Genomic DNA, 27,249 nt, shown 5'->3' on the forward strand with positions numbered 1-27,249 from the left:
GGTTGTAGGACGGGAATCTAACAAATCTGAATTTTTCCTGTTAGCGGAAGTAAGCAATTACAAGTTAATATTATTTAAATATTATTATTTTGACAAAGCTATTCAATTTGGTCAAAATAATAGATAAATATATATTGGTGTAGTTTATTTGGTTAACTAAACCCAAAAATGGTAATAAGATACTCATTTGAGTCATGTATGTTGGTGGGGGTATTTGGATCACGTCGTCATGCACAAACGACGCTCTACTCTTCAGTCAGTCGCTTGCCGATTGTGAGAGCAGTAGGGACGATTTATTATGTCGGAGGTATTCAAGCTGGGTGATCTTGTATGGTGTGTACTTATTATGTGTTAATCAATGGATGTTTAAAATAAAAATAGTGCAATCCAAATGGCGGTGATTAATAATTGATATCTTTATGGATTTCAGGGCCAAGATGAAAGGATTTTCGCCTTGGCCTGGTCGGGTAAGTTGGAGTTAACTACTAACGGTTCTATATTAACTATACTTTGCTTGGTTGTACGCGCCACGAAGTCAAACGCGGCCATCATTTTGGCGGGAATATTTCGTTCTCCGCTTAACTGTATACCATACTATTATAAATTGATATATTTTATGCTCCTGTTACTTCTTATTACGTATCTCCCACTATATCCGTTCTTTAAATTCAAATTGGCGCGCAGACTACGAAAATATAACCTAAATTATGTTATTTACCCATGATGTTCTTAGATAAGCTAAATTTCATGTTTACATTACGTATATCCAAGCAGTTATTGTTTAAATTATTTCTTTTCTCATTAGAAACAGATAATTCAGTTTTATTGCAAGATCAGTCCCTCTAAAATATTCGCGCGCTAATTATGATTTCCTTCATTTGAACATTGAGCAAATCATATCATTAATTACACATTATATGTCTATTTGTAATAATCTATTTATTATTTGCTTCTATTTTATATGTAGTTTATGAATAAAATTTGATATGATTGAATAATTTTATGCTTTATTTGTATATATCATCGTTTAAATTATATTCAACATTTAGTATTTATCCAGTAATTATATTTAAATTATTTAAATGAAAAATATTGACACATTTACAATTTACGTATTTGTAAGTATTTAATTTGATCAAATAAGTACATTACTATGATGAATAAAACAATATATAATTTATTTACATTTGCATTTTTATGCTTATAACATTTAATTTTTTATTATAAAACATGAAATATAATGTACATGAAATACAGATTTATGAATATTATTAATATTGTTATTTATAAATATGATGTTATACCTTTATTTTGTTACCAAATATGGAGAATACGTTTATCGTCATTTTTATTCTAAATACTAATTTCTCCATGACATCTTAAGGTGTCTAATCCTTCAAAGGATTTGAAGAAACCAACAAATACTAAGAAGGGGCCAGTTCAATGTATTTTCTTCTTTGGAACAAATAATTAGTAAGTTTGGATAAAGTTATTTATTTTTCATGTTTTGTAATATATTAACTTTTGTAACTTACATAAATATTTATTGTAGCGCATGGATAGAGGAATCTAATATAAAACCATATCTTGAATACAAAGATACTCTGGTAAAGTCTAGTAAATCTGGTGCATTTAAAGATGCAGTAGAAGCAATAGAGGAATTTATTGCTAATGGAGAGGTAAGCTATATGAATAAAATGAAAACTGTTTAATGTACATGTTTCTGTGATATATATGATGTAGTGAAATTTATAAAAATATGATATGTTTTATAAATATCTTATAACTATTATTGCTTACTACAGTATATTAAAAAAAAATTTATAAAAAATTATTAGCTATATACTATTTATTATAGTATTATTTGCTCTAGGTTTTTGAAGATGGCTTAGACCCAGACTCTTTGTTCGACAGACTTAAAGAAGAAAGCATATCTGAGAAGAAAAATATAGTAAAAACAACTAAACCTCGTAAGGTTAGATTTATATTACATATTATAACAAACAATAGAATTAAAATATATGCATTTTGATATATTGAAATTACAAAACAAATTTAATAAATCATGCCATTAATATGAATATAAAGTGTCATATTCTGGAATTAATATGCGGTACAAAATATGACATGAAATCATTGGTTTAGGAAACACCAAAAACTAAAAGATTGGACTCTGGTGCAAGCGATGCCCGTCGTCCAGCCAAAAAGCAACGGAGAGAATCAAGTACAAGTAATAGTAATAGAGTTGGCAGCATTAGTCCTGCGTTAAATCATTCTACTCCTCTCAGAAAATCAGGATCAACTCTCCTTAACAGGCCAGCGAATATTGCTAGACCTGTAAGTATATTTTACTTTGTTATTCCATGATTGACATATATGAAAGTATATTTTTTTTAAGAAGTTTTCTCTTATGATATCGTTGAACTGTTCTTAATTCGAAAAAGATTAAATTATAATAGTAAATATTTTTAATTGAATATTCACTAGGAATAGGAACTTGCGTCTTTTAGAGCACTAAATTCGAACAACTTTTACCCATTCATGTAAATAAATAAACAACAACAATATTATGCCTTCTTTAATTCCTTTCCATCGATATAAGACTAGTATCACTTAACACAAATTCCAGATTTTCAATCAACAAAAATCTTATTTTTATAAAGTAATGTAATTTTTTAATCATACACGAATCATTTTCATCATTATTTTTGTATTTGTAAAGCTATATTATATTATGAAAACTGTAAAAAATGTATTACAGTCAAGTTCTAAGTTGTATTTCAAAGTAATTTGTTTTGTGTTTAAATTTTGCTAATATCTTAAAGGAGTTTTAATGTTTTTTCAATTTAAAAAAGATGGTTATGTTTACCTATTCTTATTTTTTAACCTCGAAATGTAGTTTACTGTTACGTAGGTACTTGAAATTATATTAATTGTTAATATGTTGTTACTTAATACAATAGGTGACACCTCCTTTGGACGTGGAAACATTGTCGCAAACACTTAAAGAAAAAAACATCCTTCCTTCAAACTTGAAATTTGGGTTCCTTGGTTTGGGAATCATGGGAAGTGGTATTGTAAAAAACCTAATCAACAGTGGACACAGCGTGATTGTATGGAATCGGACGCAGGAAAAGGTATGTGCAATTCATTTACTTATGTTGTAATGCAATTACAATTGCAATATGGTTGTTTTATTGCCGTAAGTGATATCTTTATAATTATAAAAAAAAGAGGTCACATTTCATATAAATTATTAACGCTAATTTATAAGATTAATTTTATTTTAACACGATAAATTGAATACGAACAATAGGCAATAAAAATAATAAAAAATATTAATTAATTTTTACCAATTGAAAGATAGATATATTCGATATACTTTTTTATTTTGAAATAAATTAAATTTCAAACAGTTACATAATTACATAAAATTTGAATTTGCATTAAGAAAAAATTGAAATTTCATTTTTCGGCAGGACATATATGATCTGAATGTATCTAATTTTATACAAATTCTTAACACGGTATTCGCTATCAATTTTATTGTTGCATTGTCAGCGAGAATGATATGGCCGTGTTTCGTTTTTCCTACTTCGTATCCTACCTTCAATTAACAAAATGTTATTGCTCTGACAATTTGAATTCTGCCATGAAAAATTTCGCGAATGATGTTTCTTTTTTCGATAAAATGTTTAAATGGTTTTGTGAAAGCTAGGGAAAAGAGAAAAAGAAGATATTTTGATAAACAATCTCGTTTATTGATCTTGCTGCATGTTCAGCTTATGCTTAAAACTACTTAAATTGTTGTTGAAAACAAACATTGAGATGGTAACAAAAAACTAAATTATTTATCAGGCAAAAAATGAGAAATTCTGCAGGGGCACAGGTACCTACTTATTTGAATTGTAAAGTAATTCAATAACTCTGACTATCGCGTGATATACGATGGAAGAAGTGGGATATGTATCAGTTGAAATATTTTTAGGACTTCTTCCTTTGCATTTTATCGTTACGAAATCTATAATATTGACAAAATATATATATTCCCAGTGATTTGTAATTTCTTTGATTTAAGTGTAAAAAAAGGAAGGAATATATATAAATATATAGGAACAAGAGAGTGGAAGTAATTTTTTTTTTTCTTTTCAAGAAAATGTTCTAATTTTTTTTTCTACAAGTATTATTTTTCCAAAAATAAATATTTCACAAATTCTTATTGGCATTCGTAACACGTGTTTTTAGTAGCAGGCATAAAAAATGCAAAAAAATACAAACTACCAAAAGCACTCAAAAGACGGCGAAATCGTATTTTCATAGCAGGAACTTTTCTTCATTGAAAAACTACGCACAATTTGAATATTTAATATAACAAAATATAGTGCACACGCGCGATTTACATTATCTTTCATTTTGCTACACATAATACGTATCGTGGAACGAATCATCTCGTGGTATTCCACAGCCTATTTTTGACGAGTGATTGTTCTGATGAAGTACATCTGTAGCCACCTAATTTGTATATTTAAGAACGTTAATGAGTGTTTAACGATTAATGGATAATCCTATAATCAGTTCCTTGGATCGATAGATGTGACGTATAAATTCCGATTCCATCATCGAAAATAAACGTTTAAGGAACAGCTTTTAGCGGTACCTAACGTAATTTCGTTCGGCCAAATCTTAAAAGCACGTAATTATGTCTTCGTTATTTCGTATTACGACATTTTGCTTAAAAGAGAAACATTCAGACTTTCGTCGCATAGAAGTAACTTTTCCTCAATTTCCCAATCTTACAAATATATTTGACGTACGTTCGTATAGGTTTTGATCGCGTGCGCTTCAGCGAATAATTACTCGAAGATAACAAGTGAAATTTTAACATATATATATATATATACAATATCGAAGTTCGATAAAATTTTCTACTGGAAAAGCCTTTTCGATAATAGAAATATTGATTTTCGCCTTAAAAAATTAACATTAAACGTCAATGTAAACTAGATTTCGTTCAAACCGGTTTTTTTTGATAATGAAAATGTCTAGATAACAAAGGTGACAAACTGTCGAAACGTTACGATGACAAGTTTATTACAATGTTGCCACGAGATTCGAGTGACGCGATACTTTTCGTATGAAACGTAATGTAATTATAATATGACGGCGCACGCGCGCGTCGGTACACGGAAAGGGCAATTAAAAACCGACTCGCGTGTGGCACGTTACCATACCACCGCTAAGATCCACGTCGGCCACACCAATCACCTAATCGGTTTGCTTTCCTTCGTTCTGTCATGAGACGCGACTCGAATCTATTTTCCCGCAGCGTCATTCACGATAGCAACAGTTTCTTGCTTGAGCACGATGCCTTGTATTCCATGATGTATACTTTTTGCCGCGTTCTGTCGCGTCCCCGTTTTCGAGGGATGATAAAATTTTATCTCCTTCGAGTCGCTGAAGCGTTCCAAAAATAACGGCGGAGCACCGTTACATGCGTTAGCTAGTTGTCTTATTCGTTTCGCCGGCATGCAACGTGTGTGGTGGGGGCCGCGAGGGGCGATTCAACGCGCAGAAGAGAGGGAAAAGATTTGAAAAGAAAGAAAATCGGGATCTCTTGCGTTTCAACGTACATATATTACTACGAACTGGAAGTTCTGCTGCTTAAGAAACGGGATTGCATGCGCGCAGCATTTTCTACGCATTAAACTTACAATATATACATCAAGTTTGATTACGTATACGCGTCCGATCATCTTTTCAGTTATCGAACGTGATTCGTTACAGGAAAGTCGTTTTGTCTTGAAAGGAGTAACCTGGATCGTTTTGTACAATTGAACTAATATTATCAGTGAAATTTGACAAGTTACGAGTTACTAATATTAATAAATACCTTCGTACGACAGTGACATATTTTTCTAGTAACGTAAAATGAAATTTTACAAGTGAATTTTGTGAAGAAAAATTATGAAATTGTAAAGGAGAAGTTTATAATCCATAGTTTGTACCTTGTCGATTTACTAATGTTATTAGTTGATAAATTATTGTACAAGAGAACTCTGATAATAGAATGAAATCCTTTTTTGCGGCATCGTATAGTTTTATCGTCACAGTTTTATTGGAAATTCTAAAGTGAAATTCAGTAAATCGAATAGCACGCGTGATATTAATTTCTTCGGTTGAATTAACGGTACAGCGTCAAACTGTAACCACAGTTTGAGAACCACTTCTCGGCGCGGAAAACGGTGGCAAATTTATGACTACCGTGCCTTTGGAAGGGTTGATTTGCCATCATATACAGTCAATTGAATCCACTTTAGAATACAACGCAAGATAAATTTAGTGTGAATTTAAAAAATAATTGGGATGACCTTTAGACACTTTTTGTATCTAATGGCAGGGAAGAAATTCAGTTCTACTTTCCCGTTTTGAACTAAGCGTATTTTATTCTTTAAAAAAAAGAAAAAAAATTTGCATATTCCTAACAATTCAAGAAGTAACAATTCGATGTACATATACGTTCGAACCACTTTGTGGCATGCGTACGAAAAAGGGATAATTGTTTATACGATTGAAAAAATAATTTTTTATAACTTTCAAATACATTGATAGATTTTATAATTGTATTATTCTTTTCTTTGTTTCTTTAATCACATAGATAAAGTAGAGACTCGGAATAGATAATATAACGTCAACGAACGGTTCTCTGGATATACAAAAGGTTACAGATTTATCTCTCCAAGTTTCTCCAATTAGAGTAAAACATTGTCAGGGAAGTAGACAACAGCTCATAGAACATGCATTATCTAATAAGCTTATTTAAAACATCGTACCAATGATGAGAATCTAACTATGCTCGGTTCTCTTTTTCCGCGATCGATATCGTTTGGATTTTGCACATAGAAAAGCAGACGAAAAAAAAGGAGTGGTCTGATGTTCGAAGCTTATAATAGGGCCGTTCTCGAGCTGATTATGATTATCGTGATTAAAATATTCTTCTATTTAACACTTGTGCTTAGAGATCTCTCTCGTCGTAATCACTTTAGTTAGTGTACCCGAGTAATCAAATATCTCAAATGTGGATCCTTAAATTTTTTATAATCTTTTTATATTTAAAATCGGGATAAAATTGTTAACTCGATATAATTTAATTAGATATTTAAAATTCAGTTCACGTTCCATATTAAAGAGGAAAGACGCGGATAATATAAAAATATAGAGTATGATATTTAAGAAAAGGCTATTTTCGTTATAGATCTGCTAGAACTTTTTGTACGTGCTTGTATCAGTTGGATTGTGCTAATAGAAGCTTGATTGGATAAAAGAATTTAGAAATATCACTTATTATCTTCTTTGATACATCTCGAAAGTTTTTCTTTTCGGAACAGTGTTATTGGTGATATTTAATTAAGTACATGTATTTGTGTTGTTCTCGACAAAGATAGCTTTTTTTTCTGTTAAATAATTATATATTTTTATATTTCGAACAATTTGTATTTTACCGAACAGGGGATAGGTTTAAAGAGCGAAAAGATCCGCGGACATTGGAAAAGTAAGAAAAAGATAACATGCGTTCCAATGTCTGGACACTCGAATTTTTCGAAATAGAAAGCGAAAAGAAAAAAGGAAAGAAGAGTATGTAGTCTAGACAGTGTATCGGAATAACAAACAGTGTATCGGTTTCATCGACTTCGATCAGTGAATAATCTTCAGCGATCGTGTATACCGGTACTGAGTTCGATCTTTCATAAAAATTGTAGTCGCACGTCTCCGCAAACTGATAAAGTCACACGCACATTTATTTACAGAAGAATAAAAGTGAATCGATCGATTTCTTCAAAATCGTTGACCTTCGGCTGAAATTGACAATTAGGCGAAAATTAGTACGGACCCGTTTATACACGCGTCAGTTCTGTCTCTTCCTTCTTTTATCTTCTTTTTTGCTTTCTCAATTTATTTTGTGAGCTTTAGCTTTTTATTTTGAAATTGGCTTACGGCAGGGTTGGCAGTAACACTATGACATCTTGCGTTTCTTTCCAGCGTTTTCTTTGTCTAACGGTCGTCGATTGTTATCGTTTTGTGCTGAGCGATGATAACAACAATGATAAAAAGCACAAAGTGTAAGGGCGGACAGATTACAAGGTCATCGATCGAATCACAGAAAAATCCTTGGCAACTGTCCGCGACTTTTTTTTTTTTTATTTCTTGTCTTTTCTTTAGTTCTCCTTAAACAACACTCACGCACACACAATCATTGGCTTGATCGATGTTTGCAAATGGACACTCGCAGCCTTCGATACCCGTAGGCGTTCTTCTCTTATCGTTCATCGAGGTATATCTTTGTTTTGAAGCATTTTTAAGGGAGCAAAAAAGACATTTTAAACGACGAATAAAGAACAATCGGATTTCAAGAAGTCCCACGATAGAGAAAGATACCACCGTTCGTTCTTGCGAATACAGTCTCACTTACCGATGTAGAGGCACTTCTATATATTTTTCTCACATAATGATCCAGTGGCAGTACATTCTCGTCTTAATTGTAATCTTGCTATATAAAGAAAGGTTAGTACCCTTTTGTGTTAACACTTGTCATCAAATTCGTCTAAAGTTTGGTTTCACGCGGTAGGTCAGGCAAACTGGAGCTAGGTGCAAGGAGACCAAAACTTTCTGGCGTTTCTTTAGGCTCTTTGGCTAAGACTTCGCTGCTCAAGCCTTTGAAAACTGACTTGGCATTGTCTGCATCTTTGTACACCGACAGTGAGCTTCCGTCTTCATCGATACTGTGTAGAATTATCGAATGCGGTGATACATTGTACAACGGATCAAATCGAATCGGTGGGCCCATCTCCTCGATGTAATTTATATGGATCCCCTCCATTGCATTTCCATGAGGACTGGTCGACGAAAGTTCCGTTGGCGTGTAATATTCGCTGTTGACATCCTCCAAACTAATGCCGTTCGCCAGATCGTCGATCTTTGCCTTGAAGTAAGTATCCATGCGGATCGGTCCATCGTCTTTTGTATCAAATACCATCGAATCGCTCTTTCCGCAAGAACCGCTCCGGCAATTATCGAAATACAAGTTCGGTAGATTCTCTAGTACCTTGTTCAGTGTTTGCTGTTGATACTTGTAACTCTCACGTAGTCTTAGCACCTGATGGGCGCTGAACTTTCTTATCTTGTTACGCTGGAAGACATAGTTTTCTCGCACCCAATTGAGCTGACTCGTCGAGTAATCTCGTACTTTCCTCACCTGTTTCGAGATCAGAAAAACAACATTGTGAAACGTTTGCACGCCATGACGTCTGATCTTTCCTTTGACATATTTCTCGTTCTTTGTAGAAATTATTTAAAACCTGACGAACTCATACAACTTTGTTTCAAAGTAATCTCTAACGTTGTTACGCGAATGCGAGGAGGAGGACATATTTAATAATTCTACGTTGAATAACGAACATTTCCAGTAAATGTTTCATTACCTGATCATAATACTGGTCTCTGAGAGCCGTTAGGTGGCTCGTTCCGTAGTCCCGTATGTCTCTAATGTGTCTCATTTGACCTTCGTAGCTATCTCGAATCCATTCTACTTGTTGAGCACAGTTCTCTTTTATTCTATGCACTTGTTGAGTGTAATTCTCGCGTAGTCTCTCGAGTTGTTGACTCTTGTATTGCTCGATATTATCCAACATTTGGTAAATTTGCTTTGCTCTAGGTGTGGAACCCACCCGTCCACAGCACATACACCAGTTTAGACAGCCGCATCTGAAACGAGAGGAAACGAACGATTTTATATACAACGACAGAAATTGCATAATCCGCGAACGATATCAGTTTCACACGAATTCGCAGTTACGATTGAATATATCGAATACAATGCATTTTTGTATTTTACAAGGGAGAAGAGAAAAAAAGTATCGACTAGGTACGCGAGGTAACGAAGCTAGCACAGATGATGCACACCTGCGCATTATTATTTTCGAACGCAATGACACTTATGCATCAAGCGATAATAATAAATAATAATCGGTGTTGAATTGCACTGAAACGAGAGAAAATACTTACTTCAGCAAAAGATAACGAAGCAGTTGCAAGAGAAGCGTTAGGAGAAGAAAGGCCGTCGCACTGGCAGCTCCTACCAATATGCTCATGATCCTGATTCTGTTTAATGTTATTGGATTCATCTGCAAACTAATATAGGTGGTGGCATTGGCAATCGGATTCACCGCGTAACACTTGTATTGTCCAACATCCTGCCTGAGCAACGTCGCTATGTACAAAGATCCATTCTCGAGGATGCGTATACGACCATCGTCAACAAACGGTACACTTTGTTCCCATCCGTGTACGGGAGGATGTTCGACAAAAGCGTCGGGAAATGCTGGATCAGGATTCCAATGCAGTACCTGAAGCGTCGGCGTAACCCATGTTAATGACGGTGTGGGATTGCCGTTGAATTCACATTCGAGTAGCACAGGGTTTAATAAAAGATGTTGCTGCGTGGGCGTAGCGTATATCAAATTTGGCGGTGCGCATTTCAAGTAACGAAGGGTTTGAAGGATATCGGCAGTACCGTCGATTTCATCGCCGCAGCGAAATCCACTTTGAAAAACGGTTCGTAGGTGCTCCTTGCTTTCGGCCCACTTTACGAACCAGAACATACGGCAATCGCAGGCCCATGGGTTACCTTGCAGCTGCAGCTCACTCAGAAACGATAGCTGCGCCACGTTTGCCGGTAGGAAGGTCAAATTGCTATCGCGTAGATCGATTTTACGTAGTGCCGGTGTACGATCCAGGGTACATCGAGAGATCTCGCGTAACGGGCTGTTGTTCACTTCCAATGTCTCTAATTTATCTAATCCTTTCAAGTCTTCGTTACGAAGAGCCTCTAGTCTTGTTCCGGAAAGCAATAGAGTGCGTAGTTTCCTCACTGGTCGCCATACATCGTATGGAAGCACCGTGACCGGTAGATTCTTCAAGCTGAGCCATCTTAAATTCGACAGGCTGTGGAACGTGATGCTTGTCAAACGCGTGATAGGATTCCCAGAAAGATCGAGGTGCTGCAACGATACGAGATCGGAGAACAGGCCGCGCGGAACTGTATCGATCTCGTTATCGGACAGCTCCAAGATCTTCAATTGATTCAAGCCGGAAAATAAACGGGGTGGAAGTTTGGTGAGTCTGTTGGCGGACAGGACGAGTTCCTGGAGATTTTTGTTGGGCCTGAAACTGTGATCCGGCAAGGATACCAACAAATTACCGGAAAGATCCAACCGTGCCAAAGACTTGGATAAAGCGAACACTTGATAGGGAAGTACTGAGAGTCGATTGCGTGACAAGTCGAGTTCCTCGAGCCAATCCAAACCCTGGAATGATGCTCGCGGTAGTGTGGTCAACCGGTTTCCGGTGAGATTCAGGTACTGTAGTTGTTGCAGCGGATGGAAGACGTCTGACGGGAATTCCGTCAGCCTATTGTCACCTAAGTTGAGATGTGCGAGGAACGTTGTCGCGAGGAATGCGCCAGGTTCTATCCTCTCGATTCCACTCGAAGTCCAGGCGAGACTCTTGAGACGAATCGCTGGCTCGAGGGCGGAAACGGGTATTGTAGCGGCTCCGACGTTTCTCAACACGACATTGGTGACTTGCCTGGACAGACCGAGTCCAAGGAAGTTTCGTTCCCGGCACAGTAGGCTTTTTCCATTGTCCAAGCACTCGCAACCCGTGGCACATTCTACACGCGAGGACGGCGACGTTTTTTCCGTAATGAACGTTGCGTCCTGCGTATCCGTAACGTGCACCGCAATGAGAAGGACTATTAACCACCACCACGAGTCCCGCGTGAAAACTCGCTCCCTCATTCCTATGACCTGTAATATGACGATTTCCACGCATACAACCAAGAAATCCCATATCCTGATGTATCGTCGCGAAATCCAAAATTTACCAATCGATCGACTTTAATGCTCTTCTGTTAAATTCGTTTAAAATTCTGCGTTATTTTCGAATCAGCAAGTAATATAGCGGATATACACGTTCAATGATTATTATTTATAGTTTTTCAAGAAGAGCAGGAGGTCTGCTAACGTAAAAGCGTACATTGTCATTTCTTTACGAGATTTCCGCACGCATTACACATGCTTTTACAAAAATATATGAAACGTGTTTATTACATACATGATATTATTCTTTCTTTTCTTTTTAGATTCTTTTCTCTGCTCTCTTCTCTTTTCTTTTCCTATTTATATTTTCTTTATTGTGTTACGTACCTAAGCGAGGATCATGGACAAGCCACGAAGCACCGAGTATCTCGGCTCTGAGATAGCGACCAGCTAAATGGTAGTATATCCTTAACCGTTCGCAAAAAATCCGGCCCAGTGTCTTATGGAGGTACTGAAATTACTGGATTTGTTGATGGTGACGGCAGTGATGTTGCTGCTATTGCCGTGTCGAGCCGGTAACATAATTGTGCGCGCTCTAATGGAACGACTTGCAGAGTTCCGAAATTGGACGGGAAGGTAATCCGCCAGCATACAATAACCGTTGCACACAGCTAACTATACAGCTATGGAAACACTCGCGCGCGCCCAGCTACGCGTATAAATGGATAACACATTCAAACGAGCCACACATACACGCACGCACACACACACACCCACACGCACGCACACACACATATAACACGCTGTTTTCCGTTGCGTTTTCTTTTTTCTTTTTCTTTTTCTTTTTTTTTTTTTTTCTATTTCTTCGTGTGTAGTTACTCTAACTGTTTCTACGTGCCGGCCCTGTCAAACTTTGCAGCAGCAACGCAAAGGTTCTACTGTTGTTTCGTATGTCACATGACACACTCGTGCATCGCGACAAGTCTAGCGTCGTCCGTCGCCTATCAAAGGCAAAAACTGACTGTGAAAGATTCGTTCGACTCTGGCTGCTCCTCGTGGTAACCATCGTCTCGGAAAACCGGCAACGTTGCGAGCTCCAAGAACCGCGCCGACGCAAAACCTACCTCGCCGCTCTGCACCGCGCTCAACGAACCGCCCCATCAGGGGAACCCGATTACAACCAGACACAGCCCTTTAGCCCGATTCCTGCCCATTGTCCCCACATCCTCGCTAGCCACACCAGGATTATTTCTTTCCATCTATTCTCAACTACACCTATTCAGATACGTACTTTTATAGTCTTATTATTTATCACGTGTTTTCTACTACATATGTTCTTCTATGGTTTCCTTAAGTATTCTTTTTATGCTCATTAATTAGCACATTTTTATCTGCCATCTTTTCACTCTGATGAACAGCGTCACTGCTACTTTTGCTCGAACGAAAAAATTTCAAATTCTTTTTCAAGAAATTTTTATTTCGCAACGTGTGATACGATTTCCTTCGTCTGTGCGCGTATTGTCTGTAGTTTAGTTTGGTATTCAGTTTCAGTACTCAGAAAATATTCGATATTCTAATTGGAAGTTTCAATGAAATCACAATGAAGTATTATTCTCACGTTCGTTTCCGGGTAACATAGAAATTAACGCGTACAAGTAGACCGTGGAACGAAACGCTTCTTTTTCTTGACTAAAGACCATCTTTTTGATATAGATTTATTTATATAGACATTACGAGATTCGTGGTATTAGTTTCACCTGGAATCTTACATGCATCGTTTCGGTTATCGTGTGACACCGATCTAGTATACACCTGTGATCCCAGTTTTTACTCGATGCAAGAACATCGTTACGTACTTGCAGTATAATTGTTATTTTCACGATTACAAAGATCATTCGAAAGCGTGTCTGTTTGCGTACCAAGTGCGTTCAGTTAAAATGATACGCAAACATGAAACGAAAGTGCTCCAACTGAGAGAATGCTTGAAGAAAAATATTTGACTGAACGTTTATTGAAAACTGTCTGCTCTATACCATGAGAAAAATATAGCACTTTATTTATAAAACAGAGGTGACTTTCAAATTTCTACAACACCGACATTTTGTTAAAAATCGGACTTTTTCTTCTTGTAACTACTCATTTACGTAATCTGAAATTACATACAGTAGAAATCTGTTCTTTCCTTTGCTAAGTATATACTTATTTTTAATCACCTTGACAAAACGATTTGTCATTACTTCAACTATTTGTTGCAAATTGTCGTACGTACTGACAATGCAAATTTCAATCGATATCGAGCAAAGTATCATTAAGTTTCTAGTTCCATTCTATCAAGAAAACTAATCGCTTTAGAGCAAGGAGCAAAAGTATGCGAAAATCGTTATCGTAATAAAACCACCGCACACCTGTAAATCACTTGTTTAAACTGTTCATGTGTACAATTGCCAGATTGACCTTGGTATGATAGCTCCGTCAGCGGTAGCTAACGTTCAATTTTGAATAGGGCTCGATAAGAGCGAGTTTCTACGTCATGTAAAGAAGAAAAGCATAGCGTAGAGAGAGAGGAGTATGATGTAATTTAGCCATTAGAGAACGGTCTTCGGGTAGATTGAACAATCGCATGCTAATCCTATATCTGTAACAAATTCTTTTTCGCGTTTATGAATATCAAAGGTATTCAAATTAACCATAGTGTAGTACGCAAGAAATATCATTAATAACAACATCACAACCTAGATACACAGTGTTCTAAAATTAGCAAAAAATATAAATTTAAATGTACATATATAATACGCTATTGATGCGCATTGAAAAAAAACGCTTTGAGCAAACAAACTCGCTCGCATAAACGATATTAATGACGCATTTAGAAGTTGAGTGTCATATATGCTTATGTATGTATTCGACACGATAATAAATGCTTGAAACTACAGTTCCATCGTATTCTCCAGTTACAGATATGTTAGATAAGCCTCAATTTGTGTATATTATATTTGATTACCTTGGCTTCCCTCTCCTTCTCTTACTTCGTTTTTTATTGTTTTGCTTCAACTTCAAATTTTACCTCGTTGTGTCTCGTAAACAGAATTTTACAAGGTCGCAAATCACGGAACGCTTTATCGCAATGAAATATAGCAAAGCGACTGAGTTTGGCAAATGTTTGATTGAATTATGCCCTTTTGAATCAAAATTAATAGAGATTGCGTAATTCGTGCGACACCTTATAGATCGTTTTCGTAATTTGTTTCGAAACTTGATTTGTGTGCATAGTCGTAACGAGATTGAATTTGACCTTGATTGCTAAACTTCTATAGCTTGCGCGAAGACTTCTCTCTCTCTCTCTCTCTCTTCCTCACACACACAATACACACTTTCTCTCTCTCTCTCTCTCGTCGGTCATGGCCAAGGGAGCCAACTGTAGGGGTAGGGCCATTTGGTTTCTTATCCTACTCTCTTAAGTCTCTGGTTAGTTTCCATTATATAATTTCTTCAGCTGGAAGAAACGTACAGTTCTTTTATTATTTCCAAGTGCTATTATCAGAGAACGATTTATGTGATATTGCGATAGTAAATTAATTAGAAAAAATATGAGAGAAGATTTCCCATCATCGAAACGTGACACTTGATCTTTGTATTGCACAATATTAATAATTCTTCAATATTATTGGAAGATAACATAAATGGAAAATAAATATGGATTTATCGACTAAAAATATGTTACGTAATGACACCGATAAATAGAATGGAGGAAGGAATCCTTGCAAAGGAAATGCCTTAAGTCGATTGATGGCATTTACAGAGCTTTTATAAATCGTGTTTATCACGAAACGAGAAACACGAATACCGCATGAGATAAACAGAGTTGCTTCGTATCAAGCGGAACATTATTTTATTCGTGAAAACATCGATTCAAAACATTTCATCGATTCCAACATATTTACGAATTTATACGAATCGGTTTTTCAATCCCTAAATAACTAAAGATTACATTAGTATCAAATTGGGTACTGTTGTTACGTAACACTGTTGGCACATGGTGTTTAGGAGGGTCGAAAGGTATCGGACGGATAGTAACGACGAAGAAAGGAGAAGTAGCTATTTTAAAGGATAGTACGTTCTTTCGACTTCGATGGTAGCAACTCGGGTATAAAATTGGCATAAAATCGTCTGCTGCGATGAAAGCAGAATGTAGTAGAGGAGAATCGAAGATATACGTTAGAGGTTCTCCTATGTTTTATTCTTGCGAACAAACACGACGTGTACTTGTCCGTTTGGCGCGTAACGCTTTTCTTTATTGCATAATATCGCTCGCAACCGTGTATAGTTAACAAGTGGAAGGAAGCATTCGCTTCATATTCGAGTTAAAGTGGAATGGTTGAGTGCAGCGATGTAAGAAAGGAAAGGCTTGTGATTTGAGGCAAGGCGATAAGTGGCCGGTTGCTAGTTATGAGAGAAAGAGGGAGGTCTCGTGCGGAAGCGAGAGAACTCCAAGGAACGGAGAGACACGGTCGACCGTCGAGCAGACGTGAGTAGAGCTCGATCAGCTGGGAACAGGCCAATGTTGCCACGTGTCTCTGTATGACCCCCGGCTGACGGCTGTGTCGGGTTCGTGGATCAATATTACTGAGATCTGGCAACATCGCAGGTATCCAACTCTTTATTTATACGTGTCGGTTAGACGGCGCAGGCTCGTTCCGAAGCTTCCTTTAGTCGTTTCTGTCCTTCGTTGCCTTTCTTCCCTTGGCCTTTACCAGTCTACCGCGATTTTGATATTTTTAAAAGGTGAATTATTCATCTGACTGCAAATATATGCATAATTGGAAAGTCAAATAAATGTACTAAAATGGACAGTCGTTCGGCACTCAATAACAGTACCTTATTGCTCGTATTATATTTTACCGTTTATAAATATTTTTAGGATTGGTAGATATAGATCGGAACGATCAGGGACGTACGAATACGAAGTACAACGTATCCCAAGATACATATAGTCTGAATGAACAGCTATGTCGTTCAAGTTCTCTTTATTCGTCCGTTTCGTCCGTACTATGGGTCACGAGCTATCGGGATGCGTATCGTTTCTATCTAAAAAAGATACTATTGTTTGTGATATCTTCGCGACATTTTGAATGTTATCTTATCTTCGTAATGTCTATCTTAATAACATAGAATTTTATAAAAACTTAAGTAACTTTCTCCTCAAAATTGTCTCTTAATCTATGACAGCTGGGGTCCTTGAATAATAACTTAAAAGTTTCTAAATTAAGAGTCATAAATCATATCATGTTTCTACGAGTTTTCTGTTACTCTTGAAATATTTACAAAAATATCCTGAAGCCTGTCTACTACATCATTTAACAAGCCGTAGAATTTCCACAGTAAATTGCACGAGTACCTGCCTAGGGACTCGCTAATTACTCCCTTACTAAACGTACCCTTCTTCCACTTTGCTTTTATGGTCCTCTAGCCTCGACATGCTCGTTCTTGCTAGTGTCGTATCAGCAGTTCGGTGAAATTAATCGTTAGTCGAGTTTCCGGTTTGATTGTGCCGATAATAATAATCGGTGTAGGACACAGAAGACTTTAAAAATAATTCCAGAATAATTAAAAAAGTAATAAAATAAGAAATAGACTTATAAAACACTCGTTATTCTTTGTTATTAAACAACATGAAACATGCATGCAACTATGCAACTTATCCGAGATATGTAATTGCTGAAACGTTGTGGGAGTTCTTTCCACCTACAAATCGTTTCTCTCTACGTGAGTTCTCACGCTCCTCCTGTTGCCATTTTATTTCCTGATCGTGCGTCGCGTACCGACTAACAATAGCGCGAACTTTGCGATTAGAAATTTTATACAAATGATTTCCGCACGTTCACTGTGAGCCGCAAAGGTCGTTATACCTCTCTACCACTGCTTGTATGCGTCTACATCCGCCACCTTTGCAACTTATATTCTAGCACGTTGCTTTCGTGCTTGTCCACTCGTCCGACTCTTTTAGTCGGTGGACACGTGTATACGCACACTTCGCTGCCATCGTGTGACCCAGTTTATTTCTCAAAAAAAAAGCGCGCCACTTGGATACACGAGGGAAAAAACTAGGTTGCTAAATTGGAATCATCCCAAGCACATCTGGAATCGAGTGATAAAAGTTTTAACGAAATATGAATCGAGCGGGAATAATACTTAAACGAATTCTAGGAATGTACTGTAGTTAGCGTACCATCGTATTTCGTTACACACCGTCGTTTAAATAAACCGGCAATCTGTTTAGCGTATATAACCATCCACCCACGAGTTTCCGTAGATTTGAACTGATCGCTCATGGCGCAGAATAGTGAATGTTTTCCTATCTATATACGGTTACGCGTCATATACATCATTATTATCTAAAATACATGATTCATATGTATTCATGGTGCGAGTTTTGAATATTATATAAATTATGCTATCGCGTTATCAAAACTTGGCGGTTTTTAGTCGATGGTATTCGTTTTTGAAAATTATTGAATTTCTTGCTTTGTAGCAGTAAGCAAGTTGATTGAAGCTCCAAGGTTATTCATTGGCATATATGTATAGCTGCATAAACTTGAGCCTGTTATATGATTCCTCGGTACGTTTAAGCGTAAACAGTGATATCTCTACCTGTAACAACTCTTCAGGTTTAAAATAAAAATTATAAAATAAAATCATTTACATTTTTTACCAACTTACTCAACTATACTAATAGCATATTTTAATTCACATAGATTAAATACATTTAAAATAGTAAAATTGGTAACAAAAGCTATTTTAAATACATATCTAGTTTTCAATTTTGCAATTTGGGCTCATATTGTAATGTGGACGTGGCAACGATGTAAGCAATTGAGAACGCGTGGACATACCCATCGCTTCGCAATACATATGTCACAGAAAAGAAAGAAATAGTAAAAGTTCCTTGACCAGAAATATTTTTTACGCCTCTTCTTTTCTATTTCTTCTTCGACACTTATTCAGTATCTGTCCTCTATCGTTTACGGTTTAAGTACATCGTCTATAGCCCGAGACGTACTGAATCGTGTGCCCAATCTACGTCCATAAGTATAGAAAAGAAATAATACTTTCATGATCTTTTGACTGTATGAAAAAAAATATATATATATATGTTCGTATTTTATTCATCAATTGAATGATAAACTATCTTCTTATTATATATGTTTTTACATAACAACTACATGAATAATTTCATGCAGTTGCCGAAATAAATTGGATTTGTAAGATAATACAGGTCAAGAATACGATCGATGTACACTTCCTGCTCGATTACTCTTGCGCACGTGCAACAAAACAATAGAAGATGCAAATCAGTTTTCATATTCGTTTCACATAGTCGATGCTGCTTCTGTGCCGTCTGACAAATTTGTTGGGAATTATTTGTTTCATTGGTATTGGAGTAAACGAACCTTCATTGCGGCCACTCTCGAAAATTTTAACTTCCACAAATCAAAGATTGTTTATTGACCGGAACGAAAGAATAAACTACTTGTGTTCCTTGTTTCTTTGTTGACAACACAACTGACTTGTGACTGGTCACATCTAGAAACGTCGAGATACGTAATCGTTAATGCCAGGAATATTCTTTCAGCAAACGGAGTTTATGTTCATTAATGATTATACGAAATTCGATAAGAAACATTAATTGAGACAGAAATTACATATACTACGCTAATGTAATATTAATACGATTAAATATGATTTAATAGTAAATATAAATATATTTGATAGAAAAATATGGATCGCGTCTAAAGAGTAATGACGCCATTACATATTGTAAAAGCATGGCGTCGACTTACGCTTGAAAATCTAAAAGAGAATATTATTTCGTATATAAAATGTAGTATTATATATGATAGTTTTCGGTCGAATTTAACAAAATAAAGGTACAGATATTACCACATTTGTCGTCAGTAAACCGTAATGTATATACATCTACATGCGATGAATGTTTTCATAGTTGCTTCGATATGATGTTAACGGTTTCTATTGATTTATCACCCATTCTCGACATATTGGAATGTTTCGAAACTTCTAGAAATTCATCAGAGCATAATTCCTTCTAGGTTACGAGAATAACTAAACGAATTTATAATCCTTTAAATCTCAATAAATATGTAGATACACCTTTTGGCCGTATGCGGGAAATATCTTTAGATGATGCAATGGCGTCGTTTGCTGATGTGGCAAGCAAGCTTGGAAACGTTTAGCTTCGAAGCCGTTCAGACAACCTACGTGACCAGAATAACAGCGCAAATGGCGAGTGGCTCGTTGTGGCGACATCTACCGGAGCCGCTATCGTTAGACTTTGTTCGTAGTACCATGTCGCACCGAGCGATGTCGCTAAGATGCTAAATCAAAATTTATCAAGGCCGTAACAATAGGGCCCCAATTTTTGAATAAATAAAAAAAAAAAAAAAAAAAGTACAAGAATGTTTTTCACTCAAAGACATCACTTTATTTCGTTATACAAGAAAATGTTCTACATAAAATTATGTTTACATGCTTTGACATCGATCGGTTGGTCCCATCAGTTTTCAAAATTTCAAATTCAAGTTAAAAAATTTGAAAATTTACATCGGACGATCTTTTTTTCTGTTAGTGTGCAGATTTTGTAAAAGCTGGAGCAGAACAAGGTTTAACGCCATCCGATGTGGTGCTCGCTGCGGATATTACATTCTCCTGTGTGGCTGATCCTCAGGCTGCCAAAGACGTAAGTAAAAGACGTGACTTATCTTTCAGATCCTGTTATATAAGATTTCTTAACGTCATTACAGATATAAAAAATACGGATAATCTTTTTTAGATGGTGTTTGGGAACTGTGGAGTCCTTACAGAAATATCACCAGAAAAAGGATATGTGGAGATGACTGGCATAGATGCAGAAACATCTCAAGATATCGCCGAGGCCATAACAGCAAAGGGTGGCCGTTACTTAGAAGCCCAAGTGCAGGGTAGCAAAACACAAGCGCAAGAGGGTACTTTAGTGATCCTTGCGGCTGGCGATCGAACTCTGTTCGACGAATGTCAATCTTGTTTCGAAGCAATGGGGAAAAATAGTTTTTACCTTGGAGAAGTGGGAAATGCTTCTAAAATGAATCTCGTGCTTCAGTTGATGGCTGGTGTAACTCTTGCTGGTTTAGCCGAGAGTATGGCTCTGGCAGATCGTGCTGGCCTACAGCAAAAGGATGTCCTCGAGGTATTGGAATTAACATCATTGGCATGTCCTGCCATTCTTGACAAAGGGAAAGGTATTACGGTCTTTCTTTTCTTTATTGATGAAGCGTAATTGAGATTTAGATCTGGTTGAACGATATCTACAATGTAATTTAATTTTTCAGCTATCATCGAGGGTGGTTTCCCAACGCAGTTACCACTTCAACACATGCAAAAAGACTTAAGACTCTCTTTAGGTATGAGCGATCAATTAGAACAGCCATTGCCGCTAGCTGCAGCAGCGAATGAAGTCTACAAACACGCTAAACGCCTTGGTTATGGAGAACACGATGCCTCCGCTGTTTACATCAGAGCCAGGTTCTAACGGAGCGTGCATCGTCCAAGCTTTTACTATACCATATTTATTGCAATATCTAACGTTGTTTCCTGTCGCTACCCGAGAAGAGTAGTGCGCTATTTGTCGAGGATGTACTAAAAAATCACTATGGGTCGTGATATTTCTTACCACGTTGAAGCAGAATAAATTTCTGTTGTTTCTTAATTGAATGCAATCAAATCCAATGGATTCGAACATATACTAGTATCAGTAAAGTCGGTATATGCAAGTTTCGTCGTGTATTTAATGCGACAAACATGTAAAATAAATATACATGTACTTTTTTTACATGTTTTTTCAAGAATACTTTTTGAGTACACATAGGCGAATGACTTTGTCTTTTGTTTCGTTTTATTTTAATGCATGGCGACTACTTTTCTCGATAACAACGTGGGTCTAGCCGATCTATCGAGTCGCTTCCCGGCTTCGTCCTCGTAAAATGCATCCCTCGCTTGAAAACTTGAGAGACTTGGGACGTGTCGAAAATGTGCCTTACGATACTATTGGAAGCAAGGCTTTTAATTGTTTTGTCCCTTAATTAGGCTGCACGATAAATTTAAATTCTTTTTAAGTAATACAGTATAATTAAATTAAATTCTTATGCTGTTAATTAATGGGATGTATTGTTGAAAATAGAAAGGATGATTAAGGTAGACCATATGCTTTATTGGTGCAATTTAACAGAAATAAGGTCTTCGCTTTTGTAGAGAAATTTTGGCAGTATTTTAGAAGCGTCCGTCGAATGAAGCGAGCAGATGACAGAAAAGAATGGCCAGCATCTTTTATCTTTTTGATTTCAAATTTTTATTTTACTTTCGCGTTAAAGGACAAATTGTACATTTTAATTGTACGTTTATAAAACGACATATTGTAGAAATTATTTATATATATGTATATATATATACACATATAATATATATATTTACTCTCGCGAAATATAACTTTGTTGGAAAATGAAGAGAAACTTGTTGGCCAATTTTTGTCATTGAATTATTCGTCCTGGGAAACTTCTGATATATCGCCATGGAAATTTCAGTCTCGTCTAGAAATTACAGATGTTTTGGCGCTTAACAGGGCCGTAGCTTTTGGTTCTTTATCGACGTGGCTCTTCAGAGATTAAGCCGAAGGCAACGCAAGATTATTTTATCTTAGCATCATTACAAATATAAAAACAAATAAAAAATAATATCATGTTGAATAGTAAATAAAGTATAATATATAGAAGAGGCTTTTCGGACATGACGAGTGTCCCTTTAATCATTAATTTTTAAGACTAAATCAACTACTTATGCAACGTAGATTTGCATTAAATGTTAGCAATGGTATAGAGCATGATGTATGTGTTTACAGTTTAATGGAAGTATAATTATGCGCTATATTTTCTATTCACTACTACTTCGAAAAATTATATTAATCGATCACGAATATATATTTTATATTGTTGCAACTTTCACAATATGTTTTTGTTTCACGCGATAGAAAAAGAAATTAACCGCTTCTAATACGTAGATCTTTCTACTATTCATTATTTTTTACTGACTTTCATAGTTTATGATTATTACACGTGTTTAGCGACGTTGGATGTGTCCGAATGATTTCTGGAACAATTTCCACAACAACGTAGTCTGGTTCTCTCTCATCTGCACATACTTTGCACATACTTAAGATTCTTTTACGAAAAAGAAAAAAAATTGTTTGGGTGAGGAAGGAAGTGAGTGGCGCTTCCGTTTCCCAGGACGGTCGTGCGAGTCTCACAAGTGACACGCGACGAAGTCGAGGGCGACCGAAAGGTTGCCAATTTGTTTTGAAGCCAATCATACGAGTTTGACTTTGCTAGCAATGAGAAATCGATAAGTTTCTCCTTCTCTTCGTAAGTACTAAGAAAATAGTTCTACTTACAAACTTTTTCCCGTTAAAGATCGGTAAATATTTTTATAAAAATAGTACAAAGAAACGCTAAAACAATTATACAACAGATAATTAATTTTAATTCGATATATCGATACGAGTAATTTGTTGTGCGATTTCTTTTACTAATTAGAAAGGAAAACTCGTATTATTAGCTCGTTTATAAAAACAAACATTTGGGTGCGCGGGAAATTACGTACCGCATAGCTGAAACAGTGGCTAAGCGCCCATATCACATACTGTATATGTAATTAGACTATCGATAATTCTAACATTACAATGATATATTGTACGCATAGCGTCATTGCATTCATTCTTGTTAATACAAATGCGTATAATGATCCTACGCGCGATATGCAAGAAATGTATAAGTCGTTCAATTATGTAACTATTATCAGTAATTACATGTATGGTTTAAAATACGTATGGGTACATGGAATTTTACACCAAGGAATGGTAATACGTGTAGATAAAACCCCATTGTGTTTATTTTGGTACGTCGATTGTAAATTACCGATACCAGATAAATGTTACTATTTTGGTACTAAGTCGCTTGGTGTCGGATAACTAGTCTCAAATTGATTTCATGCATATGTTTATGTATGTAATACAGTTCTTCAAATTGTGTTAGGGATAAATTCAGTGATACTATGTGTACAGATACGAATTGAGACAGAAATGGTGAATAAATAGAGAAGAAAATATTAAATATTCTATAAGCAAACATAAAGAAAAATATATATACATATATGTAGTAAAGAGTATAAATCACAGAGAGGGAGGAATTCGTATGAGTGCGACTGGGTGAGTGAGAATACGTCATGAGCATTGCATCAATAACTGACGTTATACATTTTGCCACGAAATACACTGGTTTTTGAATAAATATCTATTTGAATTACGAACATTTGTATTCAATAATACTTAACATCCTTCATTTTCCCGCTTAAATTCTTCGTCTATTTCTGTCATAATTTTGTGTATATTTTTCAGGTAATTCAATTATCCGTCTTTTCTCAAGTGCTTACAATGTACGATAAGTAATGCTCGATCCACAATAGCTTGATTGTCTACTGATTTTCACCTTATGTAATATTTCAAGCTACTGACGAATTACCGATGCTTAAACAGATTTCTAAACGCATGGTGAATAATTAAACGGTAAGTTCTTAATGATTCCTATTAATTCTAATAGCGATGTAGATCAATTTGAAAAACTTGTCCATATCATTTGTAAGATAGAATGCAAAGCACGTGCCGCGGTTCGGTGAGTTCATAGGCGCCATGGGTAGAACAAATGATATTGCATGATTATAGAGGATAGAGGAAGCCGGTTGATGTGCGCACGCGTCTCCTCCGGCACGAGTAGACGTGTGCGTGAAAGTAACGACGAGAGTGGGGATCGAAGGCGGGTGAGGAAGCCGAGTGGGGGCAGAGGGGTGGAGCAGCCGCCGTCTGATGACACCTGTGGCTCGACCCCCACGATCAGTCCAGACGCGACCGTCCACGCGCCGTGTTGTTGCAACGTTTTTGCACACTTACCGTTCTACCTACACATATACGTTCATATATACTCAACGACGCGATACATTCACACGTCTCTGATACGTACACTGGCACGCGCGATTCACGTGTATAAGCATGTATACAAACGTTAGTAGGCGCACACGTGCAAATGGGTAATTTTTACCCTTTACCACGTGACAGGCCGTCGTGCGCATCTGCCATTATCGTGAATGAAGTGTCATTGTGCTTCTTTTTCGTTCAAGATAGAAAAGAAGAGGAACGCAAGGAGTAATCGTTCTTCCCAGTACGTACCATGAATATTGTGTTACTCGGTAATCGTCACTTTCAGTATTCTTTTCTCCCCATATCGACCAGCCTTCTGTTCACGTACGCCGTTGACAACTGCGGCCAGCTCCCTCTATCCATTTTAAGCAAAGCTTTTGCGTTTGATTCTGGTGTTGATAGATGCTTGTTACGATTGACGCCTATGTAGATCCTAGGAACAAGGTCGTCGATGTAGAACGTTACTTTCTAGACGATCAAGTACTTTGATCATTGAAATCATGCACATACGAGTTGCTGTATGTATCTTTAAGAAATCGCGAAACTGTCGCGTGCGGTACATTTACGAATAATTGATGGCGCGTTTATGTTTTCACCGTATGTGATATTCGTATTCGTATTTTTCGTAAGATCTGAATAATTATCAACGCTGGTAATATCGATACGTTACAAACGAACGTGAACAAAGTATCGGTTTAAGCATGATCGAAGTGAATGTTCACAAATAACGATCGGTTTCTTGGTAGTGTTTCTTGGCACGATCTTGTGAACGACTTTATTCCTAGGGAATGATCCGTGGTGTTGCGACTGTGCACAAGAAAACAGAACGTGGCCTGTATGCTCGACAATGCGAAACGGCGGCGGAGGGGTATGTTTCTCGCGCGTGTATTCACAACGTATGTCGCACTATTCACGGAAGCAAAAGATTTCAGAATTTCTGTTTGTGATCGCGCCTATTCTCGTGTACTGTAACAGTGAAGTGAAGCTAATCACTAATGAAATTCATCTTTGTTTTATAATAGTTTCGACGTCTAAATTCACTCGTTTTCACTTGAGAAATCGAGGGGATAAACTGATTCGTTTGTAAGTACTCGGTATCGTTGGATTCTTGTTTTTATTTTTAGCGATTAAAATTAATTGTCGCTGATGTTTTGGGATTTGTACTCTTTGCTTCGAAAAAAGAGAAGAAAGCACAATAGCGATAGCTTTAAACGAATTCTTGATAGATTATATCCAATTTTTTTCGAGCTGTTCATAGATATATTTTTTTCCACCAAACGCTCTTTTCGTCGCTAAAACTGATCATCGCTTAGACGTACATTGAGTTTGAAAAATAGCTCGTGTCGCGGCGCTATCTCTCTGTTTCTCTTTTTCTCTGGATCAGTCTTTCTCTCTTTATCGCTCGGTAAATAAGACGCGTGCTGTATCTACACATATCAAGTGCACATGTGTAGGGTAAATAAGTAAAACCGTGTTGTATATACTTACAATAGCCGGTAAAGTATTAGTATTCACACACCTTAGACGGGGATCCGGCAAATATAGATACAGGCGTCGTTGGTGTACGAGCACTTATACCAGGTAGAAGAGCCTAGAAAAGGAGGTGAAGGGGAAACGGGTAGGAGAGATGATAGAGGAAATAGCGTGGACAGATTCCATTTGTGCTCGGCAGAACCTTCGTATTTTAAGTAGGAACTTTACATCGTTTTTTGTCAAAATGTTGCCTACTTTCGGTGTCCTCGATCGATCCTACGTTTTTTAAAAATTTATCATACTTTGAAAATGGAAATTCTCATTCAGAGTCCCGTATATGAATTCAAAAAATAAAAAGAGGAAAAAATTGTTGAAGTAAATGCAATTAAAAATATTTTGTATTATTCCATGGGAAAACAACATACGAATATCCTTTTCTTGTGTATAGATAATCAGCGAAATAATTTCTACTCCTGGTAAATTCATACGCGTCGTATATATACGTAAATGAACAAGAACCCGAGACGCGCTGGCAAACGACGCATCTATTCGGTCATACGAAGTAGCAAATAAATGGCATATTCATTGGTGTGAGTGCAATCATGTTTGTATCGCTCAGACTTTGGGGTGGGGATGGGCATGTCGAGCTAGGAGGATCAGCAGGTCCGCAGTGGGGGAAATAGCGTGGACAGGTTGCGTTCGTGCTAAGAAGCCAAGTCTCGTCGCCTCGCATTCCAAGACGCGGATTCCGGAGCGGTTTTCTTTTAAGAAGGAGTAAGAGGAAGAGAGAACGAGCGAGCGAGAGAGGAAAGGAGACAAAAGGAGAAAGAGAAT

At 36.7% G+C, this 27,249-nt stretch overlaps 3 protein-coding genes and 2 long non-coding RNA genes across 13 annotated transcripts in view; 2 read left to right on the forward strand and 3 right to left on the reverse strand.

Annotated features, from left to right (window-relative positions):
• The first annotated feature begins 221 nt into the window (after window positions 1-221).
• LOC132907691 (cytokine-like nuclear factor N-PAC) lies at window positions 222-24,278 on the forward strand. Its single transcript, XM_060961037.1, has 10 exons — window positions 222-333; window positions 431-467; window positions 1,385-1,473; window positions 1,553-1,679; window positions 1,874-1,975; window positions 2,146-2,337; window positions 2,964-3,137; window positions 20,515-20,625; window positions 20,719-21,163; window positions 21,254-24,278. Exons 1-10 carry the CDS (start codon window positions 299-301, stop codon window positions 21,451-21,453), a joined length of 1,512 nt encoding a protein of 503 aa, XP_060817020.1. The 5' UTR covers window positions 222-298; the 3' UTR covers window positions 21,454-24,278.
• LOC132907683 (leucine-rich repeat and immunoglobulin-like domain-containing nogo receptor-interacting protein 2) lies at window positions 5,615-13,293 on the reverse strand. Its single transcript, XM_060961022.1, has 4 exons — window positions 12,261-13,293; window positions 10,060-11,861; window positions 9,477-9,759; window positions 5,615-9,250 (listed from the first exon to the last, which is right to left on the reverse strand). Exons 2-4 carry the CDS (start codon window positions 11,850-11,852, stop codon window positions 8,600-8,602), a joined length of 2,727 nt encoding a protein of 908 aa, XP_060817005.1. The 5' UTR covers window positions 11,853-11,861; window positions 12,261-13,293; the 3' UTR covers window positions 5,615-8,599.
• LOC132907721 (uncharacterized) lies at window positions 16,089-20,123 on the reverse strand. 7 transcript variants are annotated; one of them, XR_009658248.1, is made up of 3 exons: window positions 19,815-20,123; window positions 18,100-19,454; window positions 16,089-18,008 (listed from the first exon to the last, which is right to left on the reverse strand). It is a non-coding gene; the product is annotated as an uncharacterized LOC132907721 (long non-coding RNA). The 7 variants fall into 7 exon arrangements; XR_009658246.1 differs by having other exon boundaries at window positions 19,812-20,122; XR_009658249.1 differs by lacking the exon at window positions 19,815-20,123 and having other exon boundaries at window positions 18,100-18,521; window positions 18,591-19,518.
• LOC132907723 (uncharacterized) lies at window positions 23,068-26,497 on the reverse strand. Its single transcript, XR_009658252.1, has 2 exons — window positions 25,453-26,497; window positions 23,068-25,375 (listed from the first exon to the last, which is right to left on the reverse strand). It is a non-coding gene; the product is annotated as an uncharacterized LOC132907723 (long non-coding RNA).
• Window positions 24,873-27,249, forward strand: part of LOC132907675 (AF4/FMR2 family member lilli-like) — a 162,615-nt gene continuing 160,238 nt past the window's right edge. For all 3 annotated transcript variants that reach the window (XM_060960988.1, XM_060960990.1, XM_060960997.1), the window contains exon 1: window positions 24,873-25,183. The gene's annotated coding sequence lies outside the window, so the exon portion shown is untranslated. The remainder of the gene's footprint in view (window positions 25,184-27,249) is intronic.

Source organism: Bombus pascuorum, chromosome 6 (assembly GCF_905332965.1).
Source record: "Bombus pascuorum chromosome 6, iyBomPasc1.1, whole genome shotgun sequence".
In the NCBI taxonomy this organism is placed as follows: Eukaryota; Metazoa; Arthropoda; class Insecta; order Hymenoptera; family Apidae; genus Bombus; species Bombus pascuorum.